This window comes from Chenopodium quinoa, unplaced genomic scaffold (genome assembly GCF_001683475.1).
Source record: "Chenopodium quinoa cultivar QQ74 unplaced genomic scaffold, ASM168347v1, whole genome shotgun sequence".
Classification (NCBI taxonomy): Eukaryota; Viridiplantae; Streptophyta; class Magnoliopsida; order Caryophyllales; family Amaranthaceae; genus Chenopodium; species Chenopodium quinoa.
This window is the reverse complement of record NW_018744066.1, coordinates 248,135-265,334: the sequence shown is the minus strand read 5'-3', so window position 1 is coordinate 265,334 and position 17,200 is coordinate 248,135. Positions and strand designations below refer to the sequence as shown.

At 35.5% G+C, this 17,200-nt stretch overlaps 1 protein-coding gene across 1 annotated transcript in view; it reads right to left on the bottom strand.

Annotated features, from left to right (window-relative positions):
* LOC110690848 (AP-5 complex subunit mu-like) overlaps positions 1 to 14,170 on the bottom strand; it is a 29,025-nt gene extending 14,855 nt beyond the window's left edge. The window contains exons 1-6 of the mRNA XM_021867733.1: positions 13,659 to 14,170; positions 13,333 to 13,482; positions 11,775 to 12,083; positions 10,856 to 11,148; positions 9,774 to 10,663; positions 9,091 to 9,147 (exon numbers count right to left, since the gene is read on the bottom strand). Coding sequence (XP_021723425.1) covers positions 9,091 to 9,147; positions 9,774 to 10,663; positions 10,856 to 11,148; positions 11,775 to 12,083; positions 13,333 to 13,482; positions 13,659 to 13,747 — 1,788 coding nt within the window. The 5' untranslated portion in view covers positions 13,748 to 14,170. The remainder of the gene's footprint in view (positions 1 to 9,090; positions 9,148 to 9,773; positions 10,664 to 10,855; positions 11,149 to 11,774; positions 12,084 to 13,332; positions 13,483 to 13,658) is intronic.
* Between the last annotated feature and the right edge of the window lie 3,030 nt (positions 14,171 to 17,200).

Below are 17,200 nucleotides of genomic sequence, written 5' to 3'. Positions count from 1 at the left end.
TCTAAAAATTCCTAAATTGAAAGGCTAATATACACGTTTTTTTTTGAGAAATTTCGAAGGTTTTCGAGGCGAGGTGTTGAAAAGATATGAGATTTTATTAGATACATCTCAGGATCATATAATGATGTTTGAAACCATAAATGACCATTATATGTTGTCATAATTTCAGACGATGGTTGGAACTAGGAGTCATTGCTCGAGACCACAATGGGGATGATCTCTTTACTGCAACCAAAAGAGTTCGTGCCAATTGGAGCGTTGAAGTGGCTGAGGCAAAAGCCATTACGCTTGCTGCCAGATTGGGGAAGAGAAATGGCTTCGTGAATGTGATCTTGGAAACCGATTGCTTAACCATTACAAACCGACTTGACCAAGGAGCTATTTTATGTCCGAATTAGATACTGTTCAACGAGAAATTATTTCTTCTTGTTGCTCTTTTAATATGGTTAGATAGTCTCATGTTAAAAGGGATGGAAACTTTGTTACACATCACTTAACTAGGCTAATTCCTTTCGGAACAAGTGTGGGATAGTTCTTGTCCCCCGGAAGTGACTCCGTATATACTTATGCATAAACTTGCATTAATATAAGCCTAGTTCCAGTTGTTTCAAAAATAAAAAAAAATGTTCGGGGTAGGCTCGAATTAATAAAATCAGTGCAAGTTGTAAACCGATAAATTAGTCGATTAAATGCAAATTGGATGGTTCTACCAACCTAAGTGGACTATCGAAGGGTGTTAGGGACCACGGTAAACATTTCGGCAATTTTTATTTCCGGGCGAAAAAAAGTCAAAAAAAACTCCAAAATTTAAGACTAATATCCATGCCTTTTGAGAAATTTTTGAGGATTCAGGACCCGGTGTCGAAAATCTTTGAGATTTTAGGGGATACATCTCGGGGTCATATAATACTGTTTTGAACCATAAATATTTATTATATGTAGTCATAAATGTTCGTGGTAGGAATGAGATAATGAAATCAGTGCAAGTTGCAAACTCATTAAAAGGCAAATTGGATGGTTCCACCCACCTAATTGGACTCCCGAAAGATATTATGAACCATGATAAACATTTCGCCAATTTTTATTTCAGGACGAAAAAAGTCAAAAAATTCAAAAATCGAAGGCGAATATCCACTTTTTTGAGAAATTTGGAGTCTTCGGGGCCCTATGCCTAAAAGTCTTGAAATTCTAGGGAATAAATCTCGGGATCATATAATGTCGTTTAAAACCATATATGATCATTATTTGTTGTCATAAATGTTTGTAGTTGACTTGAGTTAATGAAACCATATGTGTTCATAGTTGTTCCACCCACCCAATTGGACTTCCAGGGAGTATAATGGACCATGGTAAACATTTTCGTAATTTTTATTTCTGTCCGAAAAAATGTCAAAAAATTCCAAAAATGAAGGCTAATATCTATGTTTTTTTAGAAATTTCAAATGTTTCGGGGCTCGGTGTCGAAAAGAAATGAGATTTTAGGAGATACATCTCGGGGTCATATAATGTCATTTGGAATCATAAATGATCATTATATTATGTCATAAATATTCATGGTAGGCTTGAGTTAATGAAATCGGTGCAAGTCGTAAACCGGTAAATTGGTCGTTTAAAGGCAAATTGGAAGTTTCCACCCACCCAATTGGAGTCTCTTAGGGTATTAGGGACCATGGTAAACATTTCGGCAATTATTATTTCCAGGCGAAAAAAAATAAAAAAAATTCCGATATTGAAGGCTAATATCCACGCTTTTTAAGAAATTTAGGAGATTTCGGGGCCCGGTGTCGAAAAGGCTTGAGATTTTAGGGGATACATATCGAAGTCATATAATGCCGTTTGAAACCATATATGATCCTTATATGTTGGCATAAATGTTCGTGGTAGTTTTGAATTAATGAAATCGGTGCAATTTGTAAATCGGTAAATTGGTTGTTTAAAGGCAAATTGGATGGTTCCACCCCACCAATTGGACTCTCAAAGCATTCTAGGGACCATGTTAAACATTTCGACAATTTTTATTTCTGGACAAAAAAAAAAATCAACAAATTCCAAAATTGAAGGCTAATATCCACTCTTTTTGAGAAATTTTAGAGGTTTCAGGATCATTATTTGTTGTTATAAAAGTTTGTGGTAGTCTTGAGTTAATGAAATCTGTGCAAGTTGTAAAACGGTAAATTGTTTGTTAAAGACAAATTTGATAGTTCCACCCACCCAATTGGACTACCAGAGGGTATTAGGGACCATGGTAAACACTTCAACAATTTTTGTTTTATAGGCGAAAAAAAGTAAAAAGAATTCCAAAATTGAAATCTACGCTTTTTGAGAAATTGGGGAAGTTTCGAGGCCCAATGTCGAAAAGTTTTGAGATTTTAGGGGATAAATCTCGGGGTCATATAATGCCGCTTGAACCATACATGATCATTATATGTTGTCATAAACTTTCGTAATAGGCTTGAGTTAATTAAATCGGTGCAAGTTGTAAAACGGTAAATTCGCCGTTTAAAGGATAATAGAATAGTTCCACCACCCAATTGGTCTCCCGGAGTATATTAGGGACCATGATAAACATTTCGGTAATTTTTATTTTCGTGCGAAAAAAAAAATTTAAAAAAATTCATAAATTGAAGGCTAATATCCACGTTTTTGATAAATTTTGGAGGTTTTAGAGCCCGGTGTCAAAAAAGCTTGAGATTTTAGGAGATACAACTAGGGGTCATATAATGTCGTTGGGACCATATATGATCATTATATGTTGTCATAAATGTTCGTGCAAAGCTTAAATTAATGAAATTGCATTCAAGTTGTAAATCGGTAAATTGGCCGTTTAAAAGAACCTTGGATGGTTTCACCCACACAATTGGACTCCAGTAGGGTATTAGGGATCAGGGTAAACATTTCGGCAATTTTTGTAACCGAGCAAAAAAAGTCAAAAAAATTGCAAAATTGAAGACTAATATCCACGCTTTTTGAGAAATTTTATAGGTTTTGGGGCCTGGTATCAAAAAGACTTGAGATTTTAGGGGATACATCTCGTAGTTATATAATGTCGTTTGGAACCATATATGATTACTTGAATTAATGAAATCGGTGCAAGTTTTAAATCGGTAAATTGGTTGTTTAAAGGCAAATTGGGTGGTTCCACCGAACCAATTTGGACCCCGAGAGGATATTAGGGACCATGTTAATCATTTCGGCAATTTTTATTTACGGACAAAATAAAGTCAAAAAATTCCAAAATTGAAGGCTAATATCCACACTTTTTTAGAAATTTTATAGATTTAGGGCCCTGTTTCAAAAAGTCTTCAAATTCTAGGGGATATATCTCGGGGTCATATAATGCCGTTTGAAACCATATAAGATCATTATATGTTGTTATAAATGTTTGTGGTAGTCTTGAGTTAATGAAATCGGTGCAAGTCGTAAACCGGTAAATTGATCGTTTAAAGGCAAATTGGATGGCTCCACCCACCTAATTGGACTCCCGGAGGATATTAGAGACCATGGTAAACATTTCAGCAATTTTTATTTACGGACGAATAGAAAAAAAGATTCCAAAATTGAAATCCACGCTTTTTGATAAATTGGGGAAGTTTCGAGACCTAGTGTCGAAAAGTTTTGAGATTTTAAAGGATACATCTTGTGGTCTTATCATGCCAATTGGAACCATATATGATCATTATATGTTGTCATCAACTTTCGTAGTAGGCTTGAGTTAATTAAATCGGTGCAAGTTGTAAACCCTTAAATTAGTCGTTTAAAGGCAAATATCCACCCACCCAACTGGTATCCCAAAGAATATTAGGGATCATGGTAAACATTTCGGTGATTTTTATATCCGGGAGAAAAAAAATAAAAAAAATAACAAAATTAAAGGTTATTAACCATGCTTTTTGAGAAATTTCGAAGGTTTAAGGGCTAGTGTCGAAAAAAAAATGAGATTTTAGGGGATATATCTTTGGGTCATATAATGTCGTTGAAACCATAAATGGTCATTATATGTTGTCATAAATGTTCGTGGTAGGCTCGGGTTAACGAAATTGGTGCAATTTGTAAACCGGTACATTGGCCGTTTAAAGGCAAATTGGTTGGTTCCACCCACCTAATTGGACTCCTGGAGGATATTAGGGCCATGGTAAACATTTTGACAATTTTTATTTACGGGCGAAAAAAAGTCAAAAAATTCCAAAATTGAAAACCACGCTTTTTGGGAAATTTGGGATGTTTCGAGGCCCGGTGTCGAAAAGTTTTGAGATTTAAGGGGATACATCTCGTGGCCATATAATGTCGTTTGGAACTGTATATGATCATTATATGTTATCCTAAATGTTCGTAGTAGGCTTGAGTTGATTTAATCGCTGCAAGTTGTAAAGCGGTAAATTGGTCGTTTAAAGGCAAATTGGATGGTTCCACCCGCTCAATTGGACTCGCGGAGGGTATTAGGGACATTATTTATTTCCAGGGGAAAAAAATTTAAAAACTCTACGCTTTTTGAGAAATTTAGGATGTTTCGAGGCCTAGTGTCGAAAAGTTTTGAGATTTAAGGAGATACATCTCGGGGTCAAATAATGTCGCTTGGAAGCATATATGATCATTATATGTTATCCTAAATGTTCGTAGTAGACTTGAATTAATTTAATCGTTGCAAGTTGTAAACTAGTAAATTCGCCATTTAAAGGGAAATTGGAAGGTTCCACCCACCTAATTGGAGTCTCGAACGGTATTAGGGACCATGGTAAAAATTTCGGCAAGTTAAAAAATTCCAAAATTAATGGCTTAATATCCACGCTTTTAATAAATTTTGGAGGTTTCGGGGCTCGGTGTCAAAAAGGCTTAGAAATTTTATAAGATACATCTCGGGGTCATGTAATGCTGTTTGAAACCATATATGATCATTATATGTTGTCATAAATGTTCGTGGTAAGCTTGAATTAATAAAATTGGTGCGAGTTGTAATTCGGTAAATTGGGCGTTTATAGGCAACTTGGATAGTTCCACCCACCCAATTAGACTCCCAACGGGTATAAGGGACCATGGTAAATATTTCAACAATTTCAATTTTCGGGCGAAAAAAAGTAAAAAAAAAATCCAAAATTGAAGGCTCATATCCACGCTTTTTGAGAAATTTTGGAGGTTTCGGGGTCCGGCGTTGAAAAGACTTGAGATTTTAGGGGATACATCTCGGAGTCATATAATGCCGATTGGAACCATATATGATCATTATATGTTGTCATAAATGTTCGTGGTAGGCTTGAATTAACGAAATCGATGCAAGTTATAAATCGGTAAATTGGCTGTTTAAAGGCAAATTTGATGGTTCCATCCAACCAATTAGACTCCCAGAGGGTGTTAGGGACCATGTTAAACATTTCGGGAATTTTAATTTCCAGACAAAAAAAAGTCAAAAAATTCCAAAATTGAAGGCTAATATCCACACTTTTTTAGAATTTATAAAGGTTTTAGGGCCCGGTGTCGAAATGTCTTGAAATTCTAGGGGATATATCTCGGGGTCATATAATGTCATTTGGAACCATATAGGATCATTATTTGTTGTTATAAATGTTCATTGTAGGCTTGAGTTAATGAAATCGGTGCAAGTTGTAAACCGATAAATTAGTCGTTTAAAGGCAAGTTGGATGGTTCCACCCACACAATTGGACTCCCGCAGGGTATAAGGGACCATGGTAAATATTTCAGCAATTTTAATTTCCGAGCGTAAAAAATTTTTTAAAAAAAAAAGAAAGAAAGAAAGAAAATCTAAAATTGAAATCCACGCTTTTTATGAAATTTGGGAAGTTTCGAGGCTTAGTGTCGAAAAGAAATGAGATTTTAGGTGATACATCTCGGGGTCATATAATGCCGTTTTGAACCATAAATGATCATTATATGTTGTCATAAATGTTCGTGGTAGGATTGGGTTAATGAAATCGGTGCAAGTTGTAAACCGGAAAATTGGCCGTTTAAAGGCAAATTGGATGGTTCCAACCCCGCAATTGGACTTCCTGAGGATTTTAGTGACCATGGTAAACATTTTAGCAATTTTTATTTACGGGCGAAAAAAAAACAGTCAAAAAATTCCAAAATTGAAATCACGCTTTTTGAGAAATTTGGGATGTTTCAACCCCGGTGTCGAAAAGTTTTGAGATTTAAAGGGATACATCTCGTGACCATATAATGTCGTTTGGAACTATATATAATCATTATATGTTATCCTAAATGTTCGTAGTAGACTTGTTAATTTAATCGGTGAAAGTTGTAGAGTGGTAAATTGGTCGTTTAAAGGCAAATCGGATGGTTGCACCCACCTAATTGGACTCTCGGAGGGCATTAGGGATCATATTTATTTCCGGGAGAAAAAATGTTAAAAATTCTGAAATTGAAGGCTATTATTTAGGCTTTTTGAGAAATTTTGGAGGTTTTGGGGCCAGGTGTCCTTAGCTTCTAGGGGATACATCTCGGGGTCATATTAAGTTTTTTGGAACCATATATGATCATTATATGTTGTATTAAATGTTTGTGGTAGGCTTGAGTTAATGAAATTGGCGCAAGTTGTAAACCGATAAATTAACCGTTTAAAGGTAAATTGGATGGTTCCACCCACTTAATTGGACTCCCGGAGGATATTAGAGACCATAGTAAACATTTCGGCAATTTTTATTTCCGGGGGAAAAAAAGTCAAAAAATTCAAAAATTAAAGGCTATATCCACGCTTTTTGAGAATTTTTGGAGTCTTCTGAGGCCCAGTGTCAAAAAAGTCTTGAAATTCTAAGGAATACATCTCGGGTTCATATAATGTCGTTTGGAACAATATATGATCATTATTTGTTGTCATAAATGTTCGAGGTAGGCTTAAATTAATGAAATCGGTGTAAGTTGTAAACCAATAAATTGGTCGTTTAAAGGCAAATTAGATGGTTCCACCCACCCAATTGGACTCCCAGAGGGTATTTGGGACCATAGTAAACATTTCGGCAATTTTTAGATCCTGGTGAAAAATTGTCAAAAAATTACAAAATTGAAGGCTAATATCCATGCTTTTTTAGAAATATTGAATAATTCGGGGTCCGGTGTCGAAAAGCATTGAGATTTTAGGGGATACATCTCGGGGTCTTATAATGTCGTTTGGATCCATATATGATCATTATATCTTGTCATATATATTGGTGGTAGGCTTGAGTTAATGAAATCGGTGCAACCTGTAAACCGGTAAATTGGTCGTTTAAAGGCAAATTGGATGGTTCCACCCACCCAATTGGACTCCCAGAGCCCGGAGGGTATTAGGGACCATGGTAAACATTTCGGCAATTTTTATTTACGGGTGAAAAAGTCTAAAAATTCTAAAATTGAAGTCTAATATCCACGCTTTTGAGAAATTTTGGAGGTTTCGGGTAGAGATGTCAATTCGAGTAAACGGGTAGGGTTTAGGTCTGTAAGAGTGGGTCGAGTCAACTCGGGTCAGGTAAATTCGGAATAATTTCATAACTTATGCGGGTCGAGTTTGGGTTCGGTCATGTTTGAGTCGGGTCACGTCGGGTCATATCTCTAATCGAGTTTGGGTCCGGTTAATAACAGGTCAGGTTATATTCGGGTCGGTTGAACAATAGGTCGGGTTTAATTCGGGTTTTCTGGGGTTAAAATGGGTTAGGGTAATTCTCGGGTTCGAGTCGGGTTTGGTCAAATCAATAATTTGCAGGTTAGAATCAGGTCGGTTCATTCTCGAGTTTGAGTCGGGTTCGGGTCAAGTCAATAATTTACGGATTATACTCAGGTCGGGTCATTCAGGGGTTCAACTCGGGTTCGGTTCAAGTCAATAATTTGCAAGTTATAACCAGGTTGGGTCATTTCAAAGTCGAGTCATTCTCGAAGTCAAGTCGGGTTATGTTCAAGTCAATAATTTGCAGATTACAATCAGGTCGGGTCATTTTCAAGTTAGGCCATATTCGGGTTCAACTAACTATAAATAGATAATTATCATTTTTATCAAGCTAATTATTACCTTTGACTATAATATATAGGCAATATACTAGGGAACTATAGTTTATAATTTAGGAACATAATTATCTCCTTTGACCGTACAACAAATATATACTAAATTTAACTCTTAAATTTGAGAATGATGCTCCTTTCTTTTGCTGGCCTGACCGACTTAGTCTCCCTAGACAAAATGCTTTAATCAACAATAATAAGGTGGTCTAAATTGCATTTAAGGTCATTTGAAATCGGGTCAAGAAAAATTTGGGTTAAATTTAGGTCGGGTCAATAACAAGTCGTGTTGATTTCGAGTTAGGTTAGTAATAAATCAGGTTGAATTTTTGGGTCGGGTTAGTAATAGGTCTGGTAAAATTTGGGTTGGGTCAATAACAAGTCGGTTTAAATTTGGGTCAGGTCAATAACAAGTCTGGTTGATTTCGGGTCGGGTTTGTAACAGTTTGGGTTAAATTCGAGTTGGGTTAGGAACGAATCAGGTTGAATTCGAGTCAAGTTAGTAACAAGTCGGGTTAAATTTGGGTTTTGACGGGTTAAAACGGGTTTGGGTCAATTTCGGTTCAAGTCGGGTTCGGTCAGGTCAATAATTTATAGGTTACATCCGGGTCAGGTCATCGCCAGAAAGGTCAGTTCATGTTCGAGTTCGGGTCTCACATACTCGGGTCTAGGGTTGGGTTCAGGTCGGGTTTGGGTCACCAAGTTTTCGGGTTCAGATGGGTCGGTTAATAATCGGGTTTAAGTCGGTATTTCTGGTCGGGTCAACTTTTGACAGTTCTATATGGAAGTTTGTGTGGCACAGTCTGGCCTTTCAAAGAGATTTGGTTAAAACCTTATTTTGGTGAGAAGGTTAAGGCAATGATGGTTGAAAATTACCAATTACCATGATGGTTTAGGCAGATCACTTGAGTTAGTATCAAAACTGCTAAAATTCATAGACGGTTCATTTAGTGCTCAGTAAATGCTAAGCAAAATTTTGATCAATATCTTTAGGGACCTGAAATGGAAGTCCTCTTTATGAACACTTTAATACCCTCGCAAGATATCATAGCAGAAACTCAGCAAGACAAAATCTGGAGCAAGTAGAAAGAGACAAAGCTATAAACTTACATGTTTTGTATCAACAGACATTCCAGTTGATGAAGCCCCCATGATTTTGAAGGACACCTGAAAAAACATGAACCAAAAAAAAAGGTAAGATGATATGCCAAGCCTATCTGATCACACATCAAGGAAAAAAAAAAAGAGAGAGAGAGTCATACACCAAATCACAGGACACTAATAGAATTTTATTAATAGAACAGTCTTCACATATTTGGAGCGGCCTCTATATTAATAAAGTATAAAACTGCATTCATCCAACCTTCCTGACCCACAGGTGGGAGCCTGTTTAAAGGTTCTGGGGTAATGTTGAATTGGGAAATGGGAACTGACTCTCCATGTTAATGGAACTTGGCAAGTCTCTTACAAGTGGAGGACAACTATAAGAAAGTTAAAAATTGAACATCACTATAAACTTATAAAGGGAAAGTAGGAATTAGAACACAGACCTGTTACACATGTACATCTTATGATGTGTCTATTATGTATTTATGTATAAGCATCTCCTAAGCTTGAAAATTAATGTTGTTTGATTAAAACTTTAAATTTAGAAAACAGCTACTACGACTACACGACGACAACAAAAAAAAAACCCAGCAGAGTATTACTGCAGGAAACGAAACACAGTAGAGAATCAATTAAAAAACAGGCACCAGTGCTATTCAGGAATTCAAAAAGTTGGGTTTATGTACCTTAGCATAGTCATAAGCCTGCCAACAAAATGGTTCTTCTAAATCGATTGGTGGAAGATCTTTTCTCATCTTTTCTTCCAGAAACTCCTCAATATTAACACCATTATTTGCATTCTCCATTTCTGTATCACTATCTTCATCATATCTTGTCCCTCTTACTGAGCCAAGAGAGTTTTGTGTCTGTAAGCGTGCAAATTTAACAGTTCCTGGAAATGTTGCCTCCACACTCTTTCCTGAAGCTCCCCTCCCACTTGTTATAATTTTCCACTCAATTGAGTGATCTGTAGAAGACACAATTCCAATAGATGGTGTCCCACTGAAAGAGACTACCTTTCTTCGAGGAAAGGGCATTGTAATAGTACAAAATTCCATTGCAAGTGGAGCCTTATAACCATCCATAAGTCGTAATTTGAATAAAAATGCACCCTCATTTTCTGACACCATGGAGAGCTGGTAAAATCCCTTGACTGGAGGTCCAAGGTTGCAGAATGTCAAGTAACGCATTAAAGTGAAATTACCAAAAGGCGGTGAAAAGACTAGAGATTGCTTATCAATGCCATGCTCTGGAACTTGAACACATGGATGAAATGACAAAACCTCAACACGGGAGTTGATCAGGCCTGTCAAGGGAAAGGAAACATCAGGCAACCCCTCCAATTCTGCTCGACAATTAACTTGGCCTGAGATCGAAATGCTATCAGGGATCTCATCACGGTCATACATGGAAGCATTAATTGTCTCATAAATAGTGAACAGTATTCTCTGCTTCCCTCGGTAAAGATAGGGCTTCCAAGCTGGTTGCTTGACATCTGCAGGGGGCACATCTGTGGCAGAGAAGCCATTAAGCCTGATAGCTGAAAGATTGGAGTAGCTGAGATCCAACAGAGTACCTGCGTTAAAGATATACGAGCAAGTAATATAATTATAACTTTTATTTTTATTTTTTTATTTTTTTTCTATAAAAAAATGGATAGGATATATAAGTACATGTCTTTCCACATAAAAAATAAAATAAAATTAAAGTTTATAATGCTATTATCATATCCATCGTCAAATGAAGATTTACAGCAAAAGATACCAACCAAAGGGCATTGAGCTGCTGATGAAAGATTGTAAAGCATCTTTTTCCAGTGGCCTGGAACCAGCTTTTTGAGCATCTGACAACACAGAACCAGCTAGAGAAGCAGGAGATGCAGTGGAATTGGGGACTGATGCAGGAACTGGTTTGCCTCTTGCAGAGATACTTGATATCCCAATGCTTCCGGTGAGGGAATCAAGCAGCCCTCCTACTGATGGTGATGCACTAACAGCTATCTCAGGTTCAGCAAAATCTCCCGTGATTATGTCTCCGATGACATGTGCAAGCATAAAAGCCCTGAAATATTCCAAGTAGACTAGTCTCAGACATGATATGGATATCAATTTGTAACAAAATACTACATTTTCTAGCGGCAGGAAAATGAACAGAGAAGACAGATAACAGCTTTTATTTTTTTTTTCTTTTTTAATCTTTAGAATCTGAAACAATAAATCACTTGACTTGGTGATATTCAGTTACAAGACTTCAGCCAAATCAAAAAAAACTAATATTCTTTCTAAAATACACTGACAGTATCTAACAGATTAAAATCCCAAGAAAATCAAGAGAAACCAAATTTAAAAGCTTTAAATATGTCTAAAAGATACAAATCCAGATAAAGAACTAGCTCAAAAAAGATTTTCAAGGTATCTCCAAGAACGAAAGAAGCCAAAAACGTTCATTCTAAAGATGGCCAAATTTACCAGGGTCGAATTTTCATGATTTTTGTTAAAGTTTATCTATAATTTCAAGCTTGGATAATGTAAAATATTTCTCAAAGTAATTTTATTTTTGCACATGGTGCCACAAATTATAGACACTGTAATCAAAAGAGCAATTGAGGGCAAAATATCTAATAAAACAGGGATGAAAAAGATGCTTAAAGCAAAATGGTAATAATCTCAGAAGGTAACATACCATACCCTGTGATGGAAGGGAGATCGAACAGTAAAGAGGATAAATTTGGGTCCATGCCAATAGCTGTACCACAGTCTGATCTCTTGCAAAGTCCCTCATATGCTTTCACATGCTTTGGCTCCACTAACGGCAATACCAAGATGCAGTATGGTCCCTTCACATGAAAAACTAATGGCCATAACATGTAGCCCTCTCCTTCTTCATGGTCAATATGGAGACTTATAATGTGGCGCACAATAGGATCATCAACCCAGGAATCTGACCCCTGAACAGATTCAGCAACACGTATGCCAGAACCACGAGCAGATCCCTCCCTGTTACATTACATTTAACCTAATTACATCATCATCATAAAGACCACATCATGAAGCTTTGTTAAACAGACAAATCAGAGGCACTAAACACACAGAACTTATTATATAGCATAATAGAACCACTCACCCTCACATGTATCAGACTTATCAAAACCAATTCAAAATTTGAGCTAATGCACAAGAAGAAAAGCACATAAATAAAAGCAGCAATATACATATCCCTACACACATGCACACAAAACATAGCTGCATACACAGAATAATGAGATGGAGAATTAGAGATAGTGAGGATCCCCAAGGCAGAGAATACTAGGAAACCTTTATGTTTCATCTGATGAATACTTGAGCATGAATTAACCCCTATTACATTTTATACCAAAAAAAAATGAGTATCCAGCTTCATAACTTAAAACAAATTAAGTTACAGAGTAATCAATTCCTCAAAAAAAAAAAAAAAAAAAAAAGGTTACAGAGTAATCAAATGTTATTGAAGGGATTTTTTACGGTGTGCGTGCGCGTGTAGAGAGAGCCACAAAGGAAAAATGATATTGACGGGATTTAAGCTTAAGTCTTGGGAATTAATGTACACAGCTATCAGTCTACCACCACTAATCCATACCTATCAAAGAGAACAAAAAAACAGTTGATAGAAATGCCTCTAATTAAGCTTCCCTAATATTATTATTCTACCACTTGCATATGCCTTTAAGAATAGTACATTAAAATCCGTCTCACTCCCTACCAATGAAATACTTATTATACATGGCAGTTTCAAGTTTAGAGTCTTCAAACATTCTACTCATTTTAAATTGATTGTCTTCCATTTAATAGCATATTTAAAAAATTAAATAACTTCTTTACTTCATTGCTCTCCTAAGCTATGCCTATTGTTCATGAAAAGTCAACTAAGAAAATTCAAGTAAGATAGGAGCAGTTCATCATAAGCCGTGTATCTGTTGACATTTCCCATTTCCATTGGCATCGCTGGACATGTTTCTTCTTCACATCACATTTATCATATAACATGATCACGATAACCCTGCATATATTCAAACTTTTTCCAAGTTTCATTTCCTAGAAGTCAAAATCTATTCAAACAATATCTTATTCAGGAACTTCGATACCATTACCGCATTTTATTTATCGAGTTTCAACACATTTGAACCAGATAATGATCACAACAATCTTAAAACTTCTAAGCAACACAGCATAAATTCATCACCATCAATGTATAATTTAGTTCAAAAACCTCTTCCTTCGATTGGTAAACGCCTCGGAAAACTCCGAATCATTGGGAAGCGAAGTCGATACAGTAGGTTTATCACTGCTTCCATCCACAACTTTCTCATCATCCGATTTGCAGGCAGCACGCCATCGGCGCTCAACAGTAGGAAACCTCCTACACAACATTCAAATCAAATTATTGTTAATCGAATAGAAAATTTCGAAATTAGGTTAAACAACGACGAAATTGACGATTAAACACACAAAATAATCGATAACGTTAGGGTTTACTACAAAAGTAAAATTGAGCTACAAAATGATGAAAATGGAGGATGAATGAAGATTGATAACCTGGAGAAGACGACGAAATCGACATTGTTGAGAATCCAGAGAGCTCTGATGTTGCACTTGCTGCAGATGTTGCTCGTCGTCGTCGGCATGATGAAGAGATTGATGTTTGAAGCTGTTTTGATTTTCAGTTGATTGTTGGGGGTCTCAAATTAGAAAGGGGGATTAATTTTATTTTATTTTTTTCCTTTTAAATTATTTTTGAGTCGTAAGCGGTATAGAGAGCTACAAAGAACAGTTATTAGTTATTGGTGTAGTGGTGATTGAGATTACATTTGGTAGGGAGGATTCGTATTTGATCACCGCAACAATAATCGAGAGGGGATTGAAACCTAACCACCAAGAACTGATCCCAGATCCGGATTAGCCCAAAATGAACCGGGTGGAACACCCAAAAAAAACAAAGAACATTGACTCAGTAGTCAAACTACCAAATCATCAAGTGACGTAGATGAAATTTGATACATGATCCATTATAACTTGATCACTACACTTATTAGTCTGTATTATTTTTATCGTAGGTTTTAACTCCCATTATCATTTGGAAAAAAAATACGAAATCTGTGATTCTAAACTATCCTATGAAATTTTAAGTAATCGTGCGTCAAACTAATAAGACTAATTATTGTCACCTATCTTTTCAACATATATAAGTGAAGTACACGAGGATATAGGAAATGGAGGGATGGTTAATCCATCCATCTCCCCCCCCCCCCCCCGGGGGGCCCAAATGGCTGGGGTTCGATCCTCATTTTCTCATTCTTGTGATAAGGTGGGGGACACCCCTCGTATCTTACTAATTATAAAATTATATATAAGTGAACTACACATTGTTGACTGCTAATGTTATACTACCTCCGTTTTTTTTTTTAGTTGACACGTTTTGACTTTAGCACTATTCACACACCTCCCTATGATCGTGTTTTGTGTTTTATACATAATGAAAAATATAGTCATGTGAGACCTTGTTAGATTCGTCACTTTATATACTTTGAAAATATCAACTTTTCATAATTTTTGCTTATCGATAATTAAAGATATTAATGATTGAATAAGTGGGTTGACAAACGTGACTAAATAAACGTTTCAACTAAAAAGCAACGGAGGAAGTATATTGTTTTGGTGAGTAAGATGAATGGATCTAACGGGCCAAAACCCCTCACGAGTCAACTCGACTTGGGTTAGCAGGCTAGACAATTTAGGAGAGTGAGGGGAAGGTAAGGGAATCCCACTCCCCAAATTGTCACTACACTCACTAGTGAGGATTGAACCTCTAACCTCATGGTTGGAAAGTGCTCGCCTTTCTACTAGACCAAACTTAGCTTAGTTCCTTATGATAATTAGGCTATTGCTTAGCAGATGAAATTAAAATAAGGTATTATACAATCCCTTTTTATACTAAGAATCATTATTGTTATATATGAGTACAATTTTTTTTTTTTTTTTTGTGGTAAAAGTAAAAAAAAAATCCTATATATATACATACTCTTGTTTGTCTTCTAAAACTAATAACCTAAACTGTTTATCCAGGAGTAAGGCAATATTTATCATCAATTCAAAACATTAATCTTACAAAGCAAAACATTTTTTCAAGAACTTTAATTGCCATAATTACTCATGCAAGTACTATGGGTGTTTAGTTTTTTTTTTTTTTGGTACAGAGAAGGTCCGCCCATCGATTCGAAACCTCTCATATATTAACCCTATCAGGTTAGAGTACTAGATCTTTATGAAGTGGGGAGAAACAGTTAAGAAATTTCCACCCCAATGTATCTCTAGTGAAGCCTAGCTAATCCCACTACTTCATGGTTGTGAACTTGTGATATGCAAATCTTTCTACATAACTTCAAACAATATAAAATCATTCTAAAACATGTGCCACACAAATTAAATAAAGTTTACTCTCATAATTTAAGAGAGTTATTAAACATAATTCCAAGAGCATATCCATGAAAAAAAAACATTCACACACACCAAGGGCATTTTCCAAATGACCTTGGATTATAAATTCAAGTTCCAAAACATAAAAAAGTTTGGGCATAAAATCTAATAGCATTTGAAACAAATTAGCCCACAAAACTTGATCGAGCATAAGTAAAACTAAGCACACTCTCTTCTTTAGGTGGCTCTCCTTCCTTCCATGTAATTGGTTTTTTGAGATTCTTCCAAGCTTCTTGAAGACTGTGAAGTGTCATTGTTGTTGGAGACATCACTGGATACCCTCCTAATATAACTTCTATCTACATCACATTAATAATTTACTAATGTTAAATCATCTCATATGACATGCATTCATATATAGTACATATGTTTAAATTATAAATATATACTGACGTATATATGCTTTATAATATACCATTATACCAAGATCATAAGCATGAGTCTACATATTTCACAATATGGGGTCAAACTTGAATGCAAGTTTTTACTGAGTAGTGACTACCCCGCTAACTTTATGTCGACATGAATGAACTTACTTTGTCCTGATGAAATTAATAGTTAGTTTTCACTTTTTATAAATTTAGCATATATATATCTAAATTGGGGTGTGTGTTAACATTTTGTATTGTCATGCACTCATTTACTAATAAATGTTCTAAGCTATTCATTCTTTTGCTCAAGGAACATTTGAGTGTTATAAGAGTACATGTAAGAGTTTACATAATTAGCATATTTATATTATTAATTAGTTATGCATAACTAATTCTAGGATGATTGCAATGCAACTATACATCTTAATTATGCAATCTTTTTATTTTTTACAATCATTTATTGTTACCTAGTTCATATATCCTACTTATTACTCGAATGTAATTATATCATGTATAGTATAGGTATGTACAACAATAACTATGATTTTTTTTTGTAAGGTCAATCAGGTCCCAGTCGAAAACTCCTAGAAACCTAGCTATCAATGTCCTAAAGGGGTTAGGGGGTGGATTTTGTTGCTTATTATGAGGATCAAACCTCGCAACTCGAGGATGTGAGACAACCTCTTCTACCATTACACCAAGCGGTCTCCCTCCTAACACAATAACTATGATGTCTAGCTATGAATGAAGCTCTACTTTATCAATGAGTTTAAAAGAAGGTAATAAACATGACATACCTCTTCCTTCTCCAGATTGAGTTTGGTTGCAATAAACATCTTGACTTTATCAATTGTTATCTCTTGGTCCCTTACAAAAAACAATAAGACATCATATCATGTCTCTAGATTATATTAACCATAAAATATAAATAATAAATTATATCACTATCTTTGGTAATACTAATTGCGAATAATGATAGACTCACTATTTTTACCTCACTATTTGGAAGTCGATTTCGTTACTCATTTTGATAATTATTGACAATGATAGATTCCCTATTTTACTTCACACTTTAGCATCAAATATCCAAACACTATTTATGATAGATTCACTATTGAAAGGTCTCTTTAGAAATCAATTAAAAACAAATTCATTATAACCTAGCCCCATCAAATCTACTCATCATACTTTTACTGTATGATAACAATGATAATCAAATATCAATTTATCTTC